This window comes from Polyodon spathula, chromosome 27 (assembly GCF_017654505.1).
Source record: "Polyodon spathula isolate WHYD16114869_AA chromosome 27, ASM1765450v1, whole genome shotgun sequence".
Lineage (NCBI taxonomy): Eukaryota > Metazoa > Chordata > Actinopteri > Acipenseriformes > Polyodontidae > Polyodon > Polyodon spathula.
Window position 1 is genome coordinate 2133248 of NC_054560.1, and position 19790 is coordinate 2153037.

The 19790-nt window shown below is 39.4% G+C and overlaps 1 protein-coding gene across 5 annotated transcripts in view; it reads right to left on the reverse strand.

Moving 5' to 3' along the window:
• LOC121301411 (cAMP-specific 3',5'-cyclic phosphodiesterase 4D-like) overlaps positions 1 to 19790 on the reverse strand; it is a 169254-nt gene that overhangs the window by 2119 nt on the left and 147345 nt on the right. For 4 of the 5 annotated variants that reach the window (XM_041230787.1, XM_041230788.1, XM_041230789.1 and 1 more), the window contains 10 exons: positions 16211 to 16323; positions 12346 to 12439; positions 9793 to 9965; positions 8764 to 8862; positions 6460 to 6624; positions 5577 to 5676; positions 3488 to 3642; positions 2908 to 3030; positions 2006 to 2188; positions 1 to 274 (listed from right to left, as the gene is read on the reverse strand). The exon at positions 1 to 274 is cut by the window's left edge and continues 2119 nt beyond it. In XM_041230787.1, coding sequence (XP_041086721.1) covers positions 1 to 274; positions 2006 to 2188; positions 2908 to 3030; positions 3488 to 3642; positions 5577 to 5676; positions 6460 to 6624; positions 8764 to 8862; positions 9793 to 9965; positions 12346 to 12439; positions 16211 to 16323 — 1479 coding nt within the window. Of the gene's footprint in view, positions 275 to 2005; positions 2189 to 2907; positions 3031 to 3487; positions 3643 to 5576; positions 5677 to 6459; positions 6625 to 8763; positions 8863 to 9792; positions 9966 to 12345; positions 12440 to 13639; positions 13872 to 16210; positions 16324 to 19790 lie in introns of those variants that run through there. The other variant, XM_041230791.1, reaches the window with a different exon arrangement.

A 19790-nucleotide genomic window follows, 5' to 3' on the forward strand; every position in this document is an offset into this window, starting at 1 on the left:
CGCTGGTCTCTTCGTCCACAGGACTCTCCATGTCGTCCTGCTCTGTGTCAGACTCCTCCTCCTCCTCCAGCGTCAGCTCGAACTGGAACTTCTCCCCGGCTGCTCCCCCCTCCTTCTCCCTCTCCTTGGGGGGAGGCGAGGGGCTGTGTGTGATCATGCTCTGGTACCACTCCCGGTTGTCCTCTAGCGTGTCCAGAATATCCTGGGCGTCAGGGTGCACCAGGTCAGCCCAGGTCTCCCACAGAGGGTGCACGATGTAATCGATGAAGCCCACCTGGAACAGGACAAGGACAAGAGCTCAAACTAGGGATGGGCATGTCCCTAGATTTTAATAATCGATTACACGCAATTTACTAAAAGATTACACTATTATACTTTACATCAATGTGCCATTTGTACAGTACAGTATGCGTAAAGCCCAACTTAACAGCAACTAAAGGCAACATAAGAGCACACAGATTATAATGAATCAATACATAATATCTTCAGTGAACAATTATAAAATATAAATACCTGTTTACATGAAGTAACATATCATATTGAATATGGTACATACCTCCCGTTCTTGGTATACGTTCTGCTATATGAAGCCTAATAAATAAACAATGTAGTACAGAGTAGACGTTAAATCTACTCAAAGTCAACAATGCTGACAGTCAATTTACCTGTAGAGCTCATTTCATACCCTAAAGCCCCTTTCACACTGGCGAGCTCTACCTGGGTCAAAACCTACCTGGCTCAGGACCTGGTGTCATGCGTGATCTCACACTGCTTTTGATAAAGCACGGTTGACCTGGGTGACAGACACAGTACAGTACACAATGCGTGTATAAATGCAACCCAGAAGCAACTTGTTACAAACTTCTCAATCCAAGCTTCTCTGGATTGAACTGTTGGCCCAAATGTTGATTAGAGCAAATGTTTCTTCATCCCTGCTGCAATCTGGCTCATGGTGGGTCTCAGTCAACAAAATATGGCTAAACATAAACATTCCTTGCGTAAGTGAAACCTTCTCTCAGGCGTGGCTCTTTGTTACTGCCTAGACTTACAAACGGCAGTCATGCATTTTGTCTCGGTCAACCGGGGTCAAAGCGTGTCGACCCACATCCAGAGCTGGGGTCAAGCCGGGTACGACCCAGGTACGTGGTTTCACACTACGCGGGATTGTGACCCAGGTAGGCAGGACCCGGATCGGGACCTGGGTAGGAGTGCCAGTGTGAAAAGGGCTTCAATCTCGCAGTGAACAGAGCCATTAGCCTCACTAAGCCTGTCGCTGCAGTCCAGCATATTACTATAAATAAATATTAAATAAATCATTAATTTTTCTATGGCTCTAAATTACTGAACCTCATGACAGATACAAAAAAGCCATTCTTAAAAGTGTTGGGTGATACCAATACTGTAACTATGGTTTGCTGAGGTGGTTGGAAAGCTCCATTGCATGTATTAAAACTAGATTTCATTGTTCAATTTAATTAATACAAGACACTACAAAATGGAGATATTTTACAAAAAAAGAGATCTCATGATATTTACATTTATACTTAAACCGCGGTGGTTAATATTAGTAAACAAGCCGATACCAAGAGGAACCTGAATGAGATTGCAGCCGCATCATTTACCAAATCAGACACTAAAACATAAAAAATAGACAACTTGCCATGAAAGATGGAGCTACATGAACAGCATAGGGACAATAACAACCACCAGCAATGCAAGCATGTATCCACATACCTGCAGAGAGAGGCTCAGCCGCAAGCCTCAGGCTCCACTGACTGAGAGACTGAGAGCGTGCCTTGCACACGCAGCAGAAACTAATAAACCACAAAGAAACATTTCAGCTTGCTTCACCAAATGCATAGTATAATAGTGTAAGCGTTTAGCAAATTACGTGTACACGATCATTAAAATATACCCCCCTGTATTTACCCATTCAAACCAGAAGGGGATGTTAAGAGAAGTCCTCTCTGACTCAACCTTATGAAGCCTCCCCAGCCTCCGGTACCTGTGACTTCTCGATGGAGGCGTTGTGCTTGTCACACATGGGGCTGATCTCCATGTCCTTGTCGCGCTCGCGGTCCCCCTGTGTGAAGAACTCCACCATGATACGGTCTGTCCACTGCCGGTACAGCTGCAGAGGCTTGGTGGGGTTGCTGAGGTCAGCGCAGTGCACTATGTTCTGAAGAACCTACAGCAAGACAGGCACACAGGGGCACAGTGCAGGACTTTGAGCATTAAAGCTTATAGTACCCAGTTGTCAAAGCTTACACCAGCCCTGAACCCACTTATGGGTTTCAGAACTTCCCTGGTTTAGGTTTGTATTGAAAAAAAAAAATTAACAATCAGGCCCCTGGTAATTCTGCTCTAAACTGATCACACATGAGTCTGAAGCATTACCAGTTGTTCAGCTGTAAGGGAAGGGCATTTTTTTAACATCAAACTCCTGGCTCCTGATCATTTAAATAATATACTTAATTGAAGGTAGTTCTGAAACCTAGGACTGGGTGCAGGTCTTGTGAGTTTCAAGCCATAAAAACCCTACTAATGATGCTGGCAGTCCCTCTGGTTTGCATCAAGCACTTATCTGCAGTTATCACGGGATCACCCCTAAAAATAAGAGGTCGGTGTAATCCAGGTAGATTCAATGGTGATGTAAAATGCTCTAAAAAATGCAGCTGTGGCAAATCCCCACACGCTATAATCTGATAAAATCAAACCCTAAGTAACTTTACAGAAAGACTGTCCAAGACTAGCTAATGAAATAGATACAGTGACTGACAGGTCTTGTGTTCGGAGTGCAGTTACTTTTGCTATCCTATTCAAGTGCTATGCAGTTTAAAGTGGAGTTAGACATGTGTACTGTGTAGTGCCCCCCCCCCCCCCCCGTAAGGTACCCCCAGGTAGTACCTGTATTCGGTCGGAGTAGTTATCCAGCAGCAGGACCCCTAAACTCGTCACTTTCTTGGTCTCCACCATAGTTTTCAAATCAGCCAGCAGGTTCATGTGTTTCGACATGTCTGTCGCCAGTACCTGGCAGTGAGAAATTCACATACTGTCGGCTGCTTTCCAAGAAAATGAATGCAGAAACATATTTGACTGTCAAGGCTGGCTCAATATTCCATGCAATACCAGTTACCATTGCAGAAACCCCTTTTTTGTGAAAATGATATTCAAATAAACTAGGCATTCCTATGTGATATAGAATAACATTTCCTTTCTTTAAATAATGGGAAATCTGTGAATGCAATTTTGTTGTGGGCCAGGTTACAGGTGAAGTGATCTACAGGCATCCAGTGCTGAATTTAGGAATTCGAAAAGAAACATACATTTATTTTCTTAAACACAAAGACATTGAAAAAGACTTCTAATCCCAACAGTTTGTCATTGAATTTAAGTTTCTTTTAGCGTTTCTAAATTGTGCACTGTTGAGTGTTGAATCGTTCTGGATGTGATTCCAGTGCTCCATGGCTCCAGTGCTCTCTCTCACCATGTCGATGACCATCTTCCGGAGCGACTGCCTCTGCTTCTTGCTCAGGTTCTGGAAGACGTCACAGTTCTCCTCATGCAGCAGCTTGAAGCCCACGGCCAGGTGATGATTCTCCAGCACAGAGGAGTCATTGTACATCAGAGCCAGTTCTGAGTCTGAGGAAGAAGGGAGGGAAATTAGGGGAAAGCACAATGAAACACAAGGCGAATGCTCTGTGGAGCTCCAGGTCTATTAAAGCCCAGTGGCTATTGATCAGTGCAGTATCGTTTTGAGTGAGAAGTATATCAAGCAATTAACAGTTGTATCAAATCTAATTTCCTAGCCTGGTTCAACATCCTGCTGAAAAGTCCAGTTATCTGTAAGCACCACCAGGAGTAGGGAAAAGGTTCTCAAGGTTACTGGTTTCTTAATGGATTCCTAGTTGCTATGCTGTACACCTGGACAGCAGTTTGAGAGTGCGGACAACAATTTATGAAAAGTGATGACAAATGAGTTGACTGCAAGTCTTTCTAAGTGTCTTCATGTGATATTTCAGTAAAGGGACCAGTGTTCTATGACTTATTAAAGTAGCATAAACACTATCAATATAGCTTTTTATATATATATATATTTCTTATATATATATATATATATATATATATATATATATATATATATATATATATATATATATATATATATATATAAATTTTGCAAGTAATGAATCTTTTAAAAAAATGTGTTCATTTAAAAATGGCCATGGGATTCTACACAAAATAAAACGTATTTTCTGAAAAACATATTTACACTGTTTGCCATTCTTCCCCCATAAATATACACTATTGCAGAACAGTCCATTAAAAAAATTGTGAAGTCAAAGCAGTGAACTTTTTAATGAAGCCTATAATGCAATTCTAGTTCCGATATAAAAAATAAATAAATACAAGCATTGGAAAAAACCTGCAAATTGGTCACTGGCAGAAGATTCCCACAGTACGGGTGAATGGAGGACAGGAGCTGGACACCCCCCTCACAAATATGCCGCTGCCCATTCTTCTCAAAGAACTGCTGTTCTGTTATTAGAAGCTGTTATACTGGACTGAGTTGCCCTCACATAACCATTAATAGAGCTCTGGGGATTTTTACCAGCATGTTAGTCTTCTGTTCCCTGCCTCTGATTCGCTTAGGCTAATTATCCCATTGAGAGACACACACACCCCAGGCCTGCTTGTGAACAATGGCTCTTGAGTGAATGTCAGGTTGGCCTGTATGTGGACAGCAGCTTGGATACACATGTCAATTTAGGAAATTATATACAAAAAAAGCAATGTCCACAGGGTCTCTTTTTGAATTAATACAGAGCTGAAGAGTGGTGCTGTTCAGATCCGCCACTGCTTAGATCTTTAAAATAGATCCCTTTACCGTTAATTCAATAAGGAACAGAGGAGAATGCAATTTGTGCATGGCAAGGAGAAACTAACCCTATTTGAACTATAATGATTCTGAAACCCCATTACAAGGCATTACCACTAGGGGCGTAAAGATTATCTATCACGATTCATGAGGTATCGTATCCTATCGCAGTAGAGATGTGCTGATTGTATGGTGATACAAGACCAGATAGCATACCAACGCTCATTGTAGTTCACATTGTGGCTCTTCAATGAAGAATACGTGTGTAGTATAAATACACATTCTTCCCAACTCGTTTAGTCTTTTAACAAAATAGTCATTAAATGCAATTCAGTGATAATTTTGTCTTATTGTTCAGTAGCCCATCAGAGCCCTCATATGCATCCATACACACATGGCATGGCGGCCTGCATAGCAAAATGTGTATCATATTCTAACTACCACACAGTAGAGGACCAGGAACAGCAAAACATTAAACACAAAAATTAATCTGTGAATTAGACAATAACAATAGCAATAAAGGCACTGTTTATCTTTAATAAAACCATGATTGTTGGATAGTTGGACTTGTCTATACCATGGTTCTTTATCTTCTCCCAGACAGCAATTCCCTCCAATCAGGGTTCAACTGCTTCAATAGAATGAGACAAGAAGACCCACTGCTGCATTGGAAGATGCAGAGCTGAGGGAGGCTTACTTGTGTTGATCAGAAACTGGTTCGATACCCCCGGGTGATCAACGTCATGGATCGCACTGGCAAAGATAGCGGCCAGGATCTCTAGGTCTGTAAACACAGCCTAGGAAAAATAAGACCTGAGATTATTACCAAAATAGCATTCAACTTCTCTTTGCTATAGTAGATTCATTTAGTGGAGTATGTATTTACTCAATACAGTATGCATTACACTAGTACCATTTCTAAAGGACCTGATATAATTAAGTACTGTTGATAGTGTTCCAGTAAGCCCAAACAATTCCCTGATAATGTATATTTAGGTTAATGATGGTGTAAGTGGTCGTTTTAAACCATCATTCATATCTTGAATGACAATGTTGACTTGATTTAGTGTTTCTTCATACTGTAACCTGTATAACTTCTAAACACCTGGTTGGATGGCTCTGAAAGGTTGTACACAGATTCATAGTGCTGGGGGAAAGAAACAAAAAACACCCCCAAAACCCACCCCCTGATTTAATAAGAGCTCTCTGAGCATGTTTAAACTTTTACACTTTAACATATTGGGAATATTTGTAACCGATGCTTCTGTATAGCTTGAGGATTAAACACACTTAAATATTTAACCTAACTGGAATGTTTGTACCACTCAGAAACGCCATCACAAGAAGGCCTCTATCACTTAAATGATTGTGTATAAGACTGCATGCACACAGCATTTAACTGTGTAGGTAAAAGACAGAAGACTACATGCACCTACTGCTATATGAACACTAAGGCCAAATCCTGTATTTGGAATGCAAATGTTTCACAACTGTTAGATGTTTATAAAATCTATCACTGTATCTTTCCTTGCGCCAGTTCATTCAGAGTTGTATGTAGTGCTTGTGCACTTTGTTCTCACCTCCAGTGCTGGTGTGGAGAGGAGCACGTGGGTAGACTGGACCACGTCAGCTGCGTGGATGTTGTTGTGATACGCCACGTCCGAGTGGTAGTGATCTTCCAGGGTCATCATGAAGGTGATAAACGTGTCCACAGGGATCTTAAAGGACTTCAACAGGTCTCTCTCCTGATTCAGGGAGGGAAAACCATAGGAAACTTAAATCAAGGATGCAAACCTTACATCTAGTGTTGTCAGGTGACTATTTTAACAATCTTAACACTTAATACAACTGCTCTTTACTGTGTATTAACACCACTGCTCTTTATTGTGTATTAATACCACTGCTCTTTACTGTATTAACAACACTGCTCTTTACTGTATTAACACCACTGCTCTTTACTGTATTAGTACCACTGCTCTTTACTGTATTAATACCACTGCTCTGTACTGTATTAATACCACTGCTCTTTACTGTGTATTAATACCACTGCTCTTTACTGTGTGTTAATACCACTGCTCTTTACTGTATTAATACCACTGCTCTTTACTGTGTATTAACACCACTGCTCTTTACTGTGTATTAATGCCACTGCTCTTTACTGTGTATTAATACCACTGCTCTGTACTGTATTAATACCACTGCTCTTTACTGTATTAACAACACTGCTCTTTACTGTATTAATACCACTGCTCTTTACTGTGTACTAATACCACTGCTCTTTACTGTGTATTAATACCACTGCTCTTTACTGTGTATTAATACCACTGCTCTTTATTGTGTATTACACCACTGCTCTTTACTGTGTATTAATACCACTGCTCTTTACTGTATTAATACCACTGCTCTTTACTGTGTATTAATACTACTGCTCTTTACTGTATTAATACCACTGCTCTTTACTCCCACAAGTGATTTAATGACCCACTTATGGGATAAGAGAACAGTGGAAGGAGTCCTAGGGCGGGTTAATAAGATTCTGCTGACGACAAGGATAATGTTATCCGAGGGTTCACCTCGTGGTTATTTCGCGAGGTGCACCTCACGTGGATGCACGGTGGGACCCTATACCTCTGGCGCCCAAGTTTAGGTCCGCTACAGTCACGACTGACACTAGCCCCCAAGGATCCTAGGGGCCGCGCACAATTGGCCCGGTTCCACGGTAGGGAGTCCATCCCTCCCGAATCCAGTCGTCTCCTTAGGGTGCACGAGTGACCTCGTGGGTCGATAGGAGACACCTGGCTATCCGGTGGAGCACCAAGACGTCACCTCGACGGGTAGACACCTCGGAGGACCAGGACACCTAAGCGTCGCAGTGAACAGGGATACAAATAACAATTGGGCATTCCAATAAAATAAAGAATATTACAATAGCCCTCAAACAGTGTGTTCTGGTCATTCCAATAAAGGTATCGGACAAATACATACATAGATGAGTTTATGAGTGTTTAAAGTAATGGAGGATGATAAGTAAATATATATTTTCATATGCAATAAAACAATTCACTGCATCTCTTCGTGTTTAATACATCGTTTAATGAAAAGTAAACCCAGAATCAAGTGTAATTACTGAAGAATCATTCACAGGTGTAAGGTGGCAGGGGGAGGGTCAGATTTCTCCCTGCCTAAAATCATGTGAAAATGCACCTTTTGCTTAATTTAATTGCTTTTGATTCATTTAATTGTATTATTTGTTAATTGCCAATTACCCCCTGCACCTGGAGGTGATTGTAAATTAGAAGCAGGTGCAGGGTATTTAAAGAGTGCAGCCAGTCTGTTCTGTGCTATGGCTGTAGGGTGAAGAGCTGGATTGTTGGTGTGCAAATTTAATGGTAAAACCTACATATGGTTTCAAAGCTTTTTGTTAAGTGTGTTTTGTTTGGCAGGTAACCAGCGTAGCTGTCCTGCATGTTAGTCAGGGGCCTGGCAGTGTTTAGTGAGTGCTCAATGACAGCTAGGATTTTGTTTGATTTATTGGTATTTTGAATAAAAGTGTGCATCAGACCTAAAAATCAAAGTTTTTATTTCTGGGTCACGATTTTTAAAGGGGCACAAACCCAAATTACGGCCAGCCTGTTCACATAGGGTACAGAATAATATTGTCAGAAAATAAAAACCTAATTCAAATACCCTAATAAATGTGATTGTTTCTTCAAAAAAAAACAGTGAAAGCAGCTTCTATCATTATGGTGGTTGAGGTTATTATTGAAGTATGAGATTAGTTGGAACAGATCAGCTTTAATCAGCAAATGATTGAGCAGTGTAGAGCAAAGCTGTTTGGAGAATCAGTAAAAACAGGACCGTGCAGTAGAACAGTGCAGATTTACCTGGAAGATGGTGTACATTACAACTGTTAATGGCCGATTTCCAGAATATTCTGCTATCTTAAAAACATCAAGGCCCCATCTGTTGATTTCTTCTAGTTCCTGAAATGTAAAGACAAAATGAATAAGCAGAGTAGAGATCTTCAGTGGCTTTGCTGTGGCTCTACACCAGAAGACAGAAGCACAGTAGCACAATTGGTAGCATTATAAGTTACTATGTTGTGTGTCAGGTGTCTCTTCTTAACAGGCTTCATCTTGTGCAGTTTGTGCAGCTAAAATAGTGTAAAGTGATGTTTATCATAATAAGAGACACCCAACACATGATCACCTTATTATAAATCACAAAAACCAAGATGGCATTTACAATTACTATTAAATATAAAGGTGTTATTTTGTTTTACTTCATAATTGTGGTGTATGTTCTAAGCAAGGGATGACTTCTGCACAAAAGATGTAGTATAAAGTCTACACATTCTACAGTAACCCTATTAGGAGCAAATCTGGAACCCATCAAAGAGAGAAAGACTTTTCTGTACAGTGGAATGTGTGCCAGAGTCGGGGTCAATTCCATCATTTAAATTCCAGTTCCATTCCCATTTCCCTTTTAATCAATTCAAATTCATATTCAAATCATTTTACAACAAAGGCTTTATTGAGCAAACAAATACAACTTAATGAACTTGTCAGATAACCTGATAAAGCCTATGGCATAAACCTCAGTGAAGTCTATGCTATAAAATGGAAAGGGAATTGGAATTGTATAAAAGGGAATTGGAACTGGACAAATAGAATTGGAATTGAACAAATTGAATTGGAATTGAACAAATTGAATTGGAACTGGACAAATGGAAATGGAATTGAACAAATGGAATTAAGCCCAACTCTGATGTGTGCTACATATTTAGCATGTATGCATTGGTTATCCTTTGCATCTTTTCAATACTGTCATAAAAGCTGCTATAGGAATGAATACAAGCATGCTTGAGTTTGTTTGAATATTCGACTGCTACTACAATTACTACTAACCCTAACCTTTGTCAAAGGTCCTTCCTTGTCGGTCTTGACTCCGAAGCGAGGGATGCTGCAGGTATTCAGGCTGGTACTGTGCGTTAACTTCTTAACCCCGCTAATCTGGCACATGGGCCGCTTTGTCTTGTCCTTGTCTTTTTGTATCGGAGACATGATTTCCACTTCATGCTGTTTATCTGAAAAAAACAAGTAACGTTACATGAACACCAAGTGCAAAATGTTCCCCCCATGTGCTCCTGATTGTTCATCATCTAGTCTTAGCTATTGCATACCTTTGCTATCTTCCACTCTGAGCTTTATTTCATCAGCTGTGTTGTGAATGGGAGCCTCTGTGACATCTGTTTGCTGAAACTGTATTGTGCCTCTTGCATTCCAGTAGAAGTGGATGGCAAAGTGGGTAAACCTCAGACTAAAAGGCCTTGACCAAAAATGAAGTCCAAAAGCCATACCATATGTTCACCAGACTTCAGTACTAAAGATCACATTTGTGACTTACCCTGCGCTGCTTTCTTATAACTAAAGGTTGTAACAAGCATCAACTGAGATCTGCTGAAAGTAGCCCTGGCAAGATTATGTGACCAAATTGAAATAATAATAATAATAATAATAATAATAATAATAATAATAATAATAATAATAATAATAATAATAATAAATGAAGCCCTTTGCAAAACATTGAAAGATTTCCTTTACACTTGCTATTTTCATGTTTGGTGATCGGACAGCTGGTTACTTTAAGCTTAGATTTTTCAGTTGCTTAGCAGTAAGACAAGATGCAATTCATGTTACACTAGTCTTAAGCAGCATCTATCATTTACCTACTAAAAACAAAAAAGTCAAGTTTGTACCCCAAAATGTATTAAATTAGCATACTTGGGAATTCGAGTCAGTTGTCCCCTATATTATTGGTGTGGGATACCAACCTCAGCACCAGGCTTTAAGGACTGTGTATAGAGTTGAATCTCTAAAAACTAATTTGTCTCATTTCACACAATATGTCTGGGTTTTTGTTTAGTTTTCTTTGCTTTTTTATTATATTTTTTCGGTGGCCAAATGAGGCAGGCTGCCCTTGCGGTTCTTCAACACAACCTTAAAACGTCCTGTAAACCCAGTTTAGGAAAGCTGCATGAGATCTGTCATCACGCAAGGCAAATGGGAATGCTGACAGACACATTCAAATTGATCCTCCCATATTGTATTATTAATAGGTCCATTTGCATCTGGAAGGCGAATTTCTCTCCCTAAAAGAAAACTGCATGGAAACCCAAATTGCTGGGGAAAAGTACGGCCAAAACAGTGTGCCGAAAAGGTGAGACTTATTTTTATTTCTACATGTCAACCACAGCGTGAAAGCATGTCAGTCAACAAGGGAAGCAGCTGGCTGGTTTATGACAGGTAAGAAGCCGTTTAAAAGATGGGGGACAATTTCACCCTCCAGGTTAAATAACCAAGCAACTGCAGCACTACGGAAAGGATTTCTTGCAAACAGTGGCAGCACCTACATGTTAGCTATAATTGAAGTGCAGAATGTGTAAGATTTCTAACAGCCCACCCCCAGTGAATGTGCACTGTATATTCCATCCAGAGTCCTGAGTCTGACTCGTGTAAAACTAAGCTTATGACCATCAACTTGAACGTTCAACATTTCAACCAAGCATCACCAAAAATGAACTAGAAAATAACTCCCTGAATGTCTTTTTTTGTTTGCTCTCCATTCCTTCGCCATCTATTTGGCGAAGGTTAATTTCTGCAGGAATATTAGTAGAACGCTGGCGAGTGACGCAAGTACAGTCTAATAATATTACAGTCCCCATGGAAACAGATAATGTGTTGAGGAATGTTGGTTCTTCCTTTACAGTGAGGCAATGCAAAAACGACTCCATTGTAGTCACCAGCAACTCACACTCATGTACTGGCTGCGTGGGAGCAATAGGGTGCGGGGCTGTCCTGCCTTGCTCACTGCATGTACATGCCTACCGCTCTCTTCACGACACTGCCCCCTCTACCTCCAATCCCTCGTGTCTCTCCATGCCCCCTATCGCTCTATCTGCTCCTCCTCTACTGGTCAACTGGTCATGCCTTCCCTCCACTCTGTGTATGTGTGTTTATGTGTTGTGCTGATTGGATTGTTTGTATTGCTAAACTGTAACTCGTGTTTTAAAGGTAGAGACCATGTGAACTGTATCGCTACGGTCAACACTTTTGCCTCACCCTACAAAATTAACTCCTTTTGTTTCAGAAAGTCGAATGAAACCAGCTGGATAATGTTACGTTAAATATTGAATTACACACCGCTTTGTAGTTTTCCCTACACTCAATGAAAAACTGACAAAAATTGAAATATGTGTCATTTTGAAATCTAACATGAAATACTGTAGAGTTTTGCAATATAATTGTGTGGTTTCTTTGATTACATGATATTAAATAAAAGATCAAAATTATGTTCATATAGTTTGTTTTTGTAGTTATGTCCCAATCCTAAAATTCTAGGTGATGCAAAACTTTCATTCATAGCTGTCCACAATAATGTAAGTATCATGTGCAAGCTTTACTTACCTAAAAATGTGTTTGATATGAACTCGGAGACCTGGTTCCCAGACCGGCTGGTTTCTGATAGGTGTGTCAGCTCTCGATTCAGCATCCTTTTAAACTGAAAAACAAGAAAACACATCCACTTACAGGGGACCCAAAACAGCATGAGAACGACCTTTAAAACCGCAACACGCTTCACATAGGAACTTCTTTAATACCACCTTTAAAACTGCAACAGACTTGTAAAAACTGTGCTGCAGTTGCAAAAGGCAGTGTTCACAGTTACTGTTTAACAGTGATTGATTAATTATAGCATGAGAAAAATTTCCAGATCTTCATAAAAGAGGAACTTGTCCTAGGATTCCATTTCAGTTATATCATTGCTATGCGTATGCAGATTTTAAAAACATATCTAAAAGAAATGATCATAATTGTGTGCAAGCTGCATGTCCCTATTACACATTCATGCCAGTCACCAAAAAAAAAGCTTGGTTGGCAGATGCTTCCATACTGTAAATTACAGATTAGTATTACTGAAAAATACAATGTGCATCATACATAAAGTGCTGCAAATCTCAAACATTATTATTTATTATTATTATTATTATACTTAATAATTATATTACATAATAAGAAGCAGAATAATAAGTAAGTCATCATAGTGCGCTGCCAGCAGCAGTATCATCATCATAGTACTTTTCAGCACATTGCTAAGTATTCATATTATTATATAAACATAATTAATAAGAAATTATTATTTGTATTAATATTGAAATAAAATACATACAGTAGATATTTAACAAAATAAATACAGCTAAGTCTAAAAGTTTTGCATCACGTAGAATTTTAGGATTGAAACATACATAATTATTTAAAAAAAATTTTAAAAACTATAACTTAGATATTTTATTTAACATTGTGTAATCAAAGAAGCTACAAAGAAATGTCAATTTATTATTTTTTTTGTCAGTTTATGTGGAAAACTACAAAGCGGTATATAATTCAACAAGTTTCATTCGACTTTATGAAGCAAAATTAGTTCATTCTATAAGGTAATACAAAACTTTTGGCCATACTTGTAGAACAATTTGACATTTTTCTGTAAGTGTCAATAATACACTCTTATTCATATGGAATACAGCACAAACTAAGAATAAAACAGGTTTGTTGTTTGTGCTTGAATACAGTCAACCTGCTTTGCAAACATTCTTACAAAAACATTGAACACACTGCAGTGAAACACCTCAAACATATGCAACAATATTTATTCCTTTTCTTAAACCTCTTAAAACAAATGATGGGACAGATCATCACTTACCTTAATGTAACTCCAAGACATAGATAGCAAATAGATAACTTCGAGGCATGGCAGCTTAACCAGTAGCACAATCAACCAAAACCAACTCCATAGCTTGCGATGGAAAGTGAAGGGGAGAAAAGTAATCCATTTCCACCAAACACTAGAGCTCAGCACAGCACTTGTATTTATCCAAAGACAAGATGTCCTAGAAGCCATGGCAGCTGTGCTGCTGTTAGAGCACAACTCGGCAAGAGAGAAGGACCATTGAGGAGGGGAGCTAGGACTGAATGTTCACTAGGACAGACACAACGGGAATACATGACTGCTCATCATCCTCTGCGTTTTATTCATGTGTAAATAGAAATGTTCACTCACTGTGTGAGCCCCCCCACAGTCACACACTCACAAACTCTACAGTGCGGCTGGACCAATAGACAGCTCTCGGCAACAGAGGCAGGTTGGAATGGGGTAACGGGATTGGTTGCTTAAAGGGGTAAGAGGAAGGCTGCACTGACTGAGAGGACCAGGGGATCCATTGCAGGATTAACCCTTTCATTGACTGTGGTGTATATGTGAGTAAGGGGGCCGGCAGAGGGAAACGCTTATAGCAAAACCAATTGAACATTTTACAAAGCCTTTTTAAAATATTGAAATTTTTTGAGAAAAGAAAGGACTTCTAAAGCTATAGATAATGTATAGCACCCACTTGTATAGCTGAGGTTATTTGTAATGCAAAGGGAATACCCTGGCAGGTATACTGTGTGATACACAGAGGTTACACAATGGTTCTAAACCATGCAACAAAAATAATCAAAGAGTGAGGGAAGACATTAGGATTGATTATTTTTGAGTTACCCCTGAACAACCGTTGTGCTTTCTGTTTTACAACACACAAAATGTTCCTTCTGATAATGGATTTATGAAGTAATTTATTTTAGCTTAACTTTGCACGTGCCGAGGGAACTCTGACTTCACAGCTTGGCAAAGCTGTTATTCGATATAATAAATCGAGAGTCAATTATCGAAGAAACGTTTTGGTGAATGTCTTCATTGACGCCTCCACCACACTGATGGAGGTATGGCTGCTCTCATTTATTGTGTTTCACTGAATCGTGATTCATTAAAGGGTTATAGGAGGTGTGTAAATGACAGAATGTAGCAGGATTGAGCCTTGGCTGACTAACTGCTTAACCAATATATCAATTACAAAATCCAAGTCTTTCTGAGCATAACCAATCATTAGATTGCAAATACTTCCTAGGTTTGTTATGTTGTATGTTTTAAAAATACATGCCAGTGTAAAAATGTCCAGTGGATTGTGCTCCCAAAATCCCTCCCTCTCTCTGAGATAGTTTTCCACTGTAAATCTTTATGTGGTAATTGTGGAAACAGTAGTGAATGATGGCAAGAGCACGTGCCATCGGGTAATAAACACATTGAAGAAATGATGCTTATACAAACTGAGTAGTATTCCTGCAGCACTCTAGTCTGGGGGTCAATTGTGGGGCCACTCTCAAGTCCTTGCAGGCCTATTAAGTATTACCAACTCAAGTTAAACTGTGCATTGTGCAGTAGCTCAGAATCAGCTTGAAGCAGGCGGTCTCGCACAGATGAGTTCATGTTTAAAATGGGGTGAGACAAGTTCACTAATGTGTTTCTGTGGTGGGTTCAAGGTAAACAGACACATCCATAAAGTGATAATTAGATACTTAGAGTCACTTTCACACAGATCAACTGACAGCAATTAAACTGAATGGTAAGTTATCAGCACTTACTGTATTTTAAGTTTGGCAGTTGTATCAAACTACACAGTAACAATGTATCAGTTTATCAACTGTGATCGCAAACGTAATTTGAAGGGAAGTCGTGTGATTATGTTTATTAGTTCGCACACTATTTAAATTGGGTCAGTAATACCTGGGGCCAGATCCCTTTAACATCTGATGTTAAATTTCCCCTTAGTTTCTTGAGTTAGGTTCTTGAGGGTGTTGCACAAAGAAATCAACGCATGCTTTATGGTGACATAATGTTTGTAGATCTTCAAACAAAATATAAGTTGGCTACATTTAAAAGAAGTCCGAAAAAGACCACAACAATAAAATAAATGAAAACAAAAAAAAACTGTCCTTAATAAACCACCACAAGTATCAGCTGCACAAACAGCAACAGCTATGTTCAACACACACATTGCAGTGTGGTCCTGTATACCTGTGCGAAAGAGCATCATGCAGAAATGTGTAAACTGTATTTAAGTAAATCAGGTAGGCCAATCAGAGAGACACATTCACCTGCAAGCACAGTGTTTTTGGAAAGGCAAACCATTATAGAAGCGATTTGTCTTTTCACATTTTACTTGAACTGATCTTGTGAAAACTGTTCTATCTAAAACTGGTCTGAGACCTATTAGTAGTATAGTAGTACAGTATTTCGTGTTAGATTTTTAAATGTCACCTTTTTCAATTATTGTCAGTTTTTGTGAAGTATATGGGTTAGTGGGAACAGTCAGTTTTGACTGAACACAGCTTTAGCATGTTCTCTGTAACCAAGGTGTCCATTGTATAGCTCATAGTTTGAACCGCCTCTGCTTACCTTATTGGAGGCCATCTCACTGACAGAATGACGGGTCTGCAGAGTCTCCAGCTGGTCCAGACACCAGTCCAGTTCTTCCAGCGTCTCGATCGCCAGTTTCTGATAGGTCTCCTCTGCAGGGACAAAGAGTAGCTGGGTTCAGGAGCTGGCTGGCCCCCCGAACCCTCACCCCAGACCCTCATAGCTGTAGCCAGGTATCCCCCAGTCCGACATAGAGGCTGTCATTCCCGTCTGAGAGATGCTTCCTCCAACTTTGAGTCTTTCATTTCCTCCCCTTGCTTTACAATCAGCACACTTAGGGTTTAAGCTTCATGCTTTTGTACACACATTCATAGTCAAAACCTGTAGTCACTTATCCCATAAACCCTCAATTCAGCAGACACAATCCAGCAGGTGGGCTGATAAATCTCCTTATCACTTCTTTTATGCTAAGGAGGAGGTCTGTTGGCCCTTTTATAACCTTGACAATCCTCTAGAAAACGAATCCACGTTGGATCTACTTGCAGTCGAATTGATTGCTCTTAAACTAATACAAGATATTGTGTTACAAGGGTGGCCATTTTGTGTCGTCATGGAAACCGGGAACTGTTGTTTTCATTCGGCCAAATGAAAAAAAAAAACTATGATTTATTTTTTCCTGAAATGGTTTTTTAAGAGAGAGAATTGTCTATGATTTTATTATTATTATTATTATTATTATTATTATTATTATTATTAATTATTATTATTATTATTATTATTATTATTATTAATAATAATAATAATAATATAATAATAATAATAATAATTAAAAACACTGTTTTTTCTTATACCTAAAATAATTGATCGAAAATCTGACATGGCATGTGGAATGGAATATATTTATATACATATGTGCTGTTTTATTAGAGTATATATATAGATATATATAGATATAGATATAGCTATAGATATAGATATAGCAGCGTGCACGGAGGAAGGCAGCAGCAGGGCTGGTAGGTGATGTAATCACATACAAAGACATAAGCCTGATATACTCTCCTTGCAAAGGAGCCGGCTATTTTGTACAGCGGTATCTGCGCTATGCTTTAGTGAGAGAGGTCCCGGGTTCGCGCCCGCCCTCCGCCTGTGTGTGGATTGCATCGCTCTGTGTAAGGCGCCTGCCTGTGGGAACCGAGGTTTTCTACAATATATATATATCTATATATACTTTTTTTTTGTTGACCCCATTAACACATGGCCCCATTAACACAGGGCTTGCCCTGCACCTTATTGCCAGTTCTGGCAGGTGTTTCCGATACTTTGTCCAAGCCCTGTGCTGTATATGATGGAAGTGACAGAAACGCTGTGACTGAGACAGGCTGTTGCAGTGAGCAAGCAGACGTTTGGCAGGCTCTGCTGAAGACACCGGCTAATATTTTTTTATGAATGGCCTGTCTGACGTCAACAGGATGCTTAATATCCTCCAAGCTGTGCAAGGAGGATAGCCTCAGCAGGATCTCACACAGAGAGTCCAGGGTTTGAGCAGAAATGTGTCACGGAGCGCAGCTGGGATCAAGAGGGCTAGAACAACAGTGCATCTGTTATTGGGTTAAAGGTAAGATTGTTAAATGATCAGAACATTAATAATAATAATTGTAATGATTGTGTTTCCCTCCCTATTTTATGCAATCGTTCTCAGTGGTTCTTGGTTATCTGCTTGTGTTACCATTTTTTATTTCTGAATCAGTCTCTATCTGACTTTCAGTTTGTCTGGAGAAGCCTAATTGTTGGAACTAGCAACCTTCGTTATTGCATTCAAACCACAGAACAATTAAACCTTTTATCTGTCAGCCCCCTCAGTCTATAGTGCTGCTAATGTAATGGTAGGACACTTATAAAGCTCTCAGAAATCGATTGACTATCCTTGAATGTGTTCTTTATCAATGGTGGTGTATAGAAATGCATATATATTATATAACACCTTAGTCCTCACATCTTGTATATGAACTTATCTGAGCTTATACTCGGAGACAGGCGCATATGGACTTATATATGAAGCCAAAGGATGAGTGACATGAGGAACTGATCAGTCCCGGCAGGTACACTATGATTGGATACTTCAGACAAGCTCAAAGCAGCTTAAAGCCAGGTAAGGGCTTCGTAAAACATGATCCAAACTCAATATGGGAGCAACAGAACACGCTCACAAATAATATCACAAATGTATATTTAAAACAAAAAAGCAATTTAAAATGATATTTGAAACTACTTACCTTTTAATCAGTCAGTTGCACACACTAATTGGTTAGTGTTTCGTTCATTGAATCTGAGTTCAATTATAAATATTTCAGTTCAATTATCAATTCAATTTTTGGGGGGGAATTTCCTTCTGTATGCGTACAGTATATTCAGCATTACAAATCCTCAAATTCTGCATTGAAATAATACCTAACACTCCTCAAGTGTGCAAAACAAATATCCCATTACAGCCCGTGAGTGGGGGTCCCGTTTGCCCACCATCCATATATCAGCATGGTGTGTGATCATCATGGACACCAACACAGGCCTGGCATACTGTACAAGAGTGGATAGATGGATACTTAAAGTGCTTGTAGCCAACAAATAATCCCATAGACATTCATTCATGTTTGAAATGTTTATAACAGACGGTAGGAAGCACAGGTAGTCATAGATTCATGGACTAGCCCACCAGGTTAGGCATCTAAAACACAAGAATACTCAAAAACGATCCTATTAAATTAGAACACCCTAGTGTGCGAATAAGGGATGAGCCTTGATGGGCCGAATAGCCTTTTCTGATGTTTTTATCTTCTTATGACCAGATCCCATATTTTAAAAAGACAATACTTGTTTGCTATATCTGAGACCTGCCTAGTAAATGTATCAAGAACAGGTAAGGTATTTTGTTTTTCACAACTAGTTTAATATATGCAGCTCTGCATATTCTTTCATATTTTGGAGCAGTCCACAATGATGGGGAGAGGCTTGAAACTGGAAGGGGTTGCTGTCACGGATGGTTTGAGTGGTGCATGTGCGTGGTGACATCAGGTTCAGTAAGAAGCAGTAAAACACAGATGATGCAGGGTGAAACTGAGGTGCTGTGGCTGCGCTTAGTGTGTTTATTAAACAAACAAAATAAGAGATTTAAACAAAAACAGCACACGGCACTTGAGACCAAAATAAATAGACAAACAAAACGGAGTAACACTAAACAGTGGACGAATAGACACGCAAACATGGTGAGTCAAAACAAACAAGTATCGTGCTGGTCCAGCACGAAACAACAATTGTTATTAATTATTTTGATTTATTTTACTCTCCTTGTCTCTCCCATTCTCTATTCACAGAACACCCAACCCGAGTGAATGAAACACTGCATTTTTTATGCAGCTGTACCGAGACTCGATTGCTAATCAATCATTCAATTTGAAATCTCGGTACATCTGCACGTGAACTAATTTGTGCACTTCCCGTGTTTGAATACAGATGCCCCTTTTAATCTGCACGTGAAGTGATTGTGCCATCCTCCTAACTCATACTCCGAACCAATGCACACACACAATCATAAACACCCTACATACAACATAGAACACAAAAA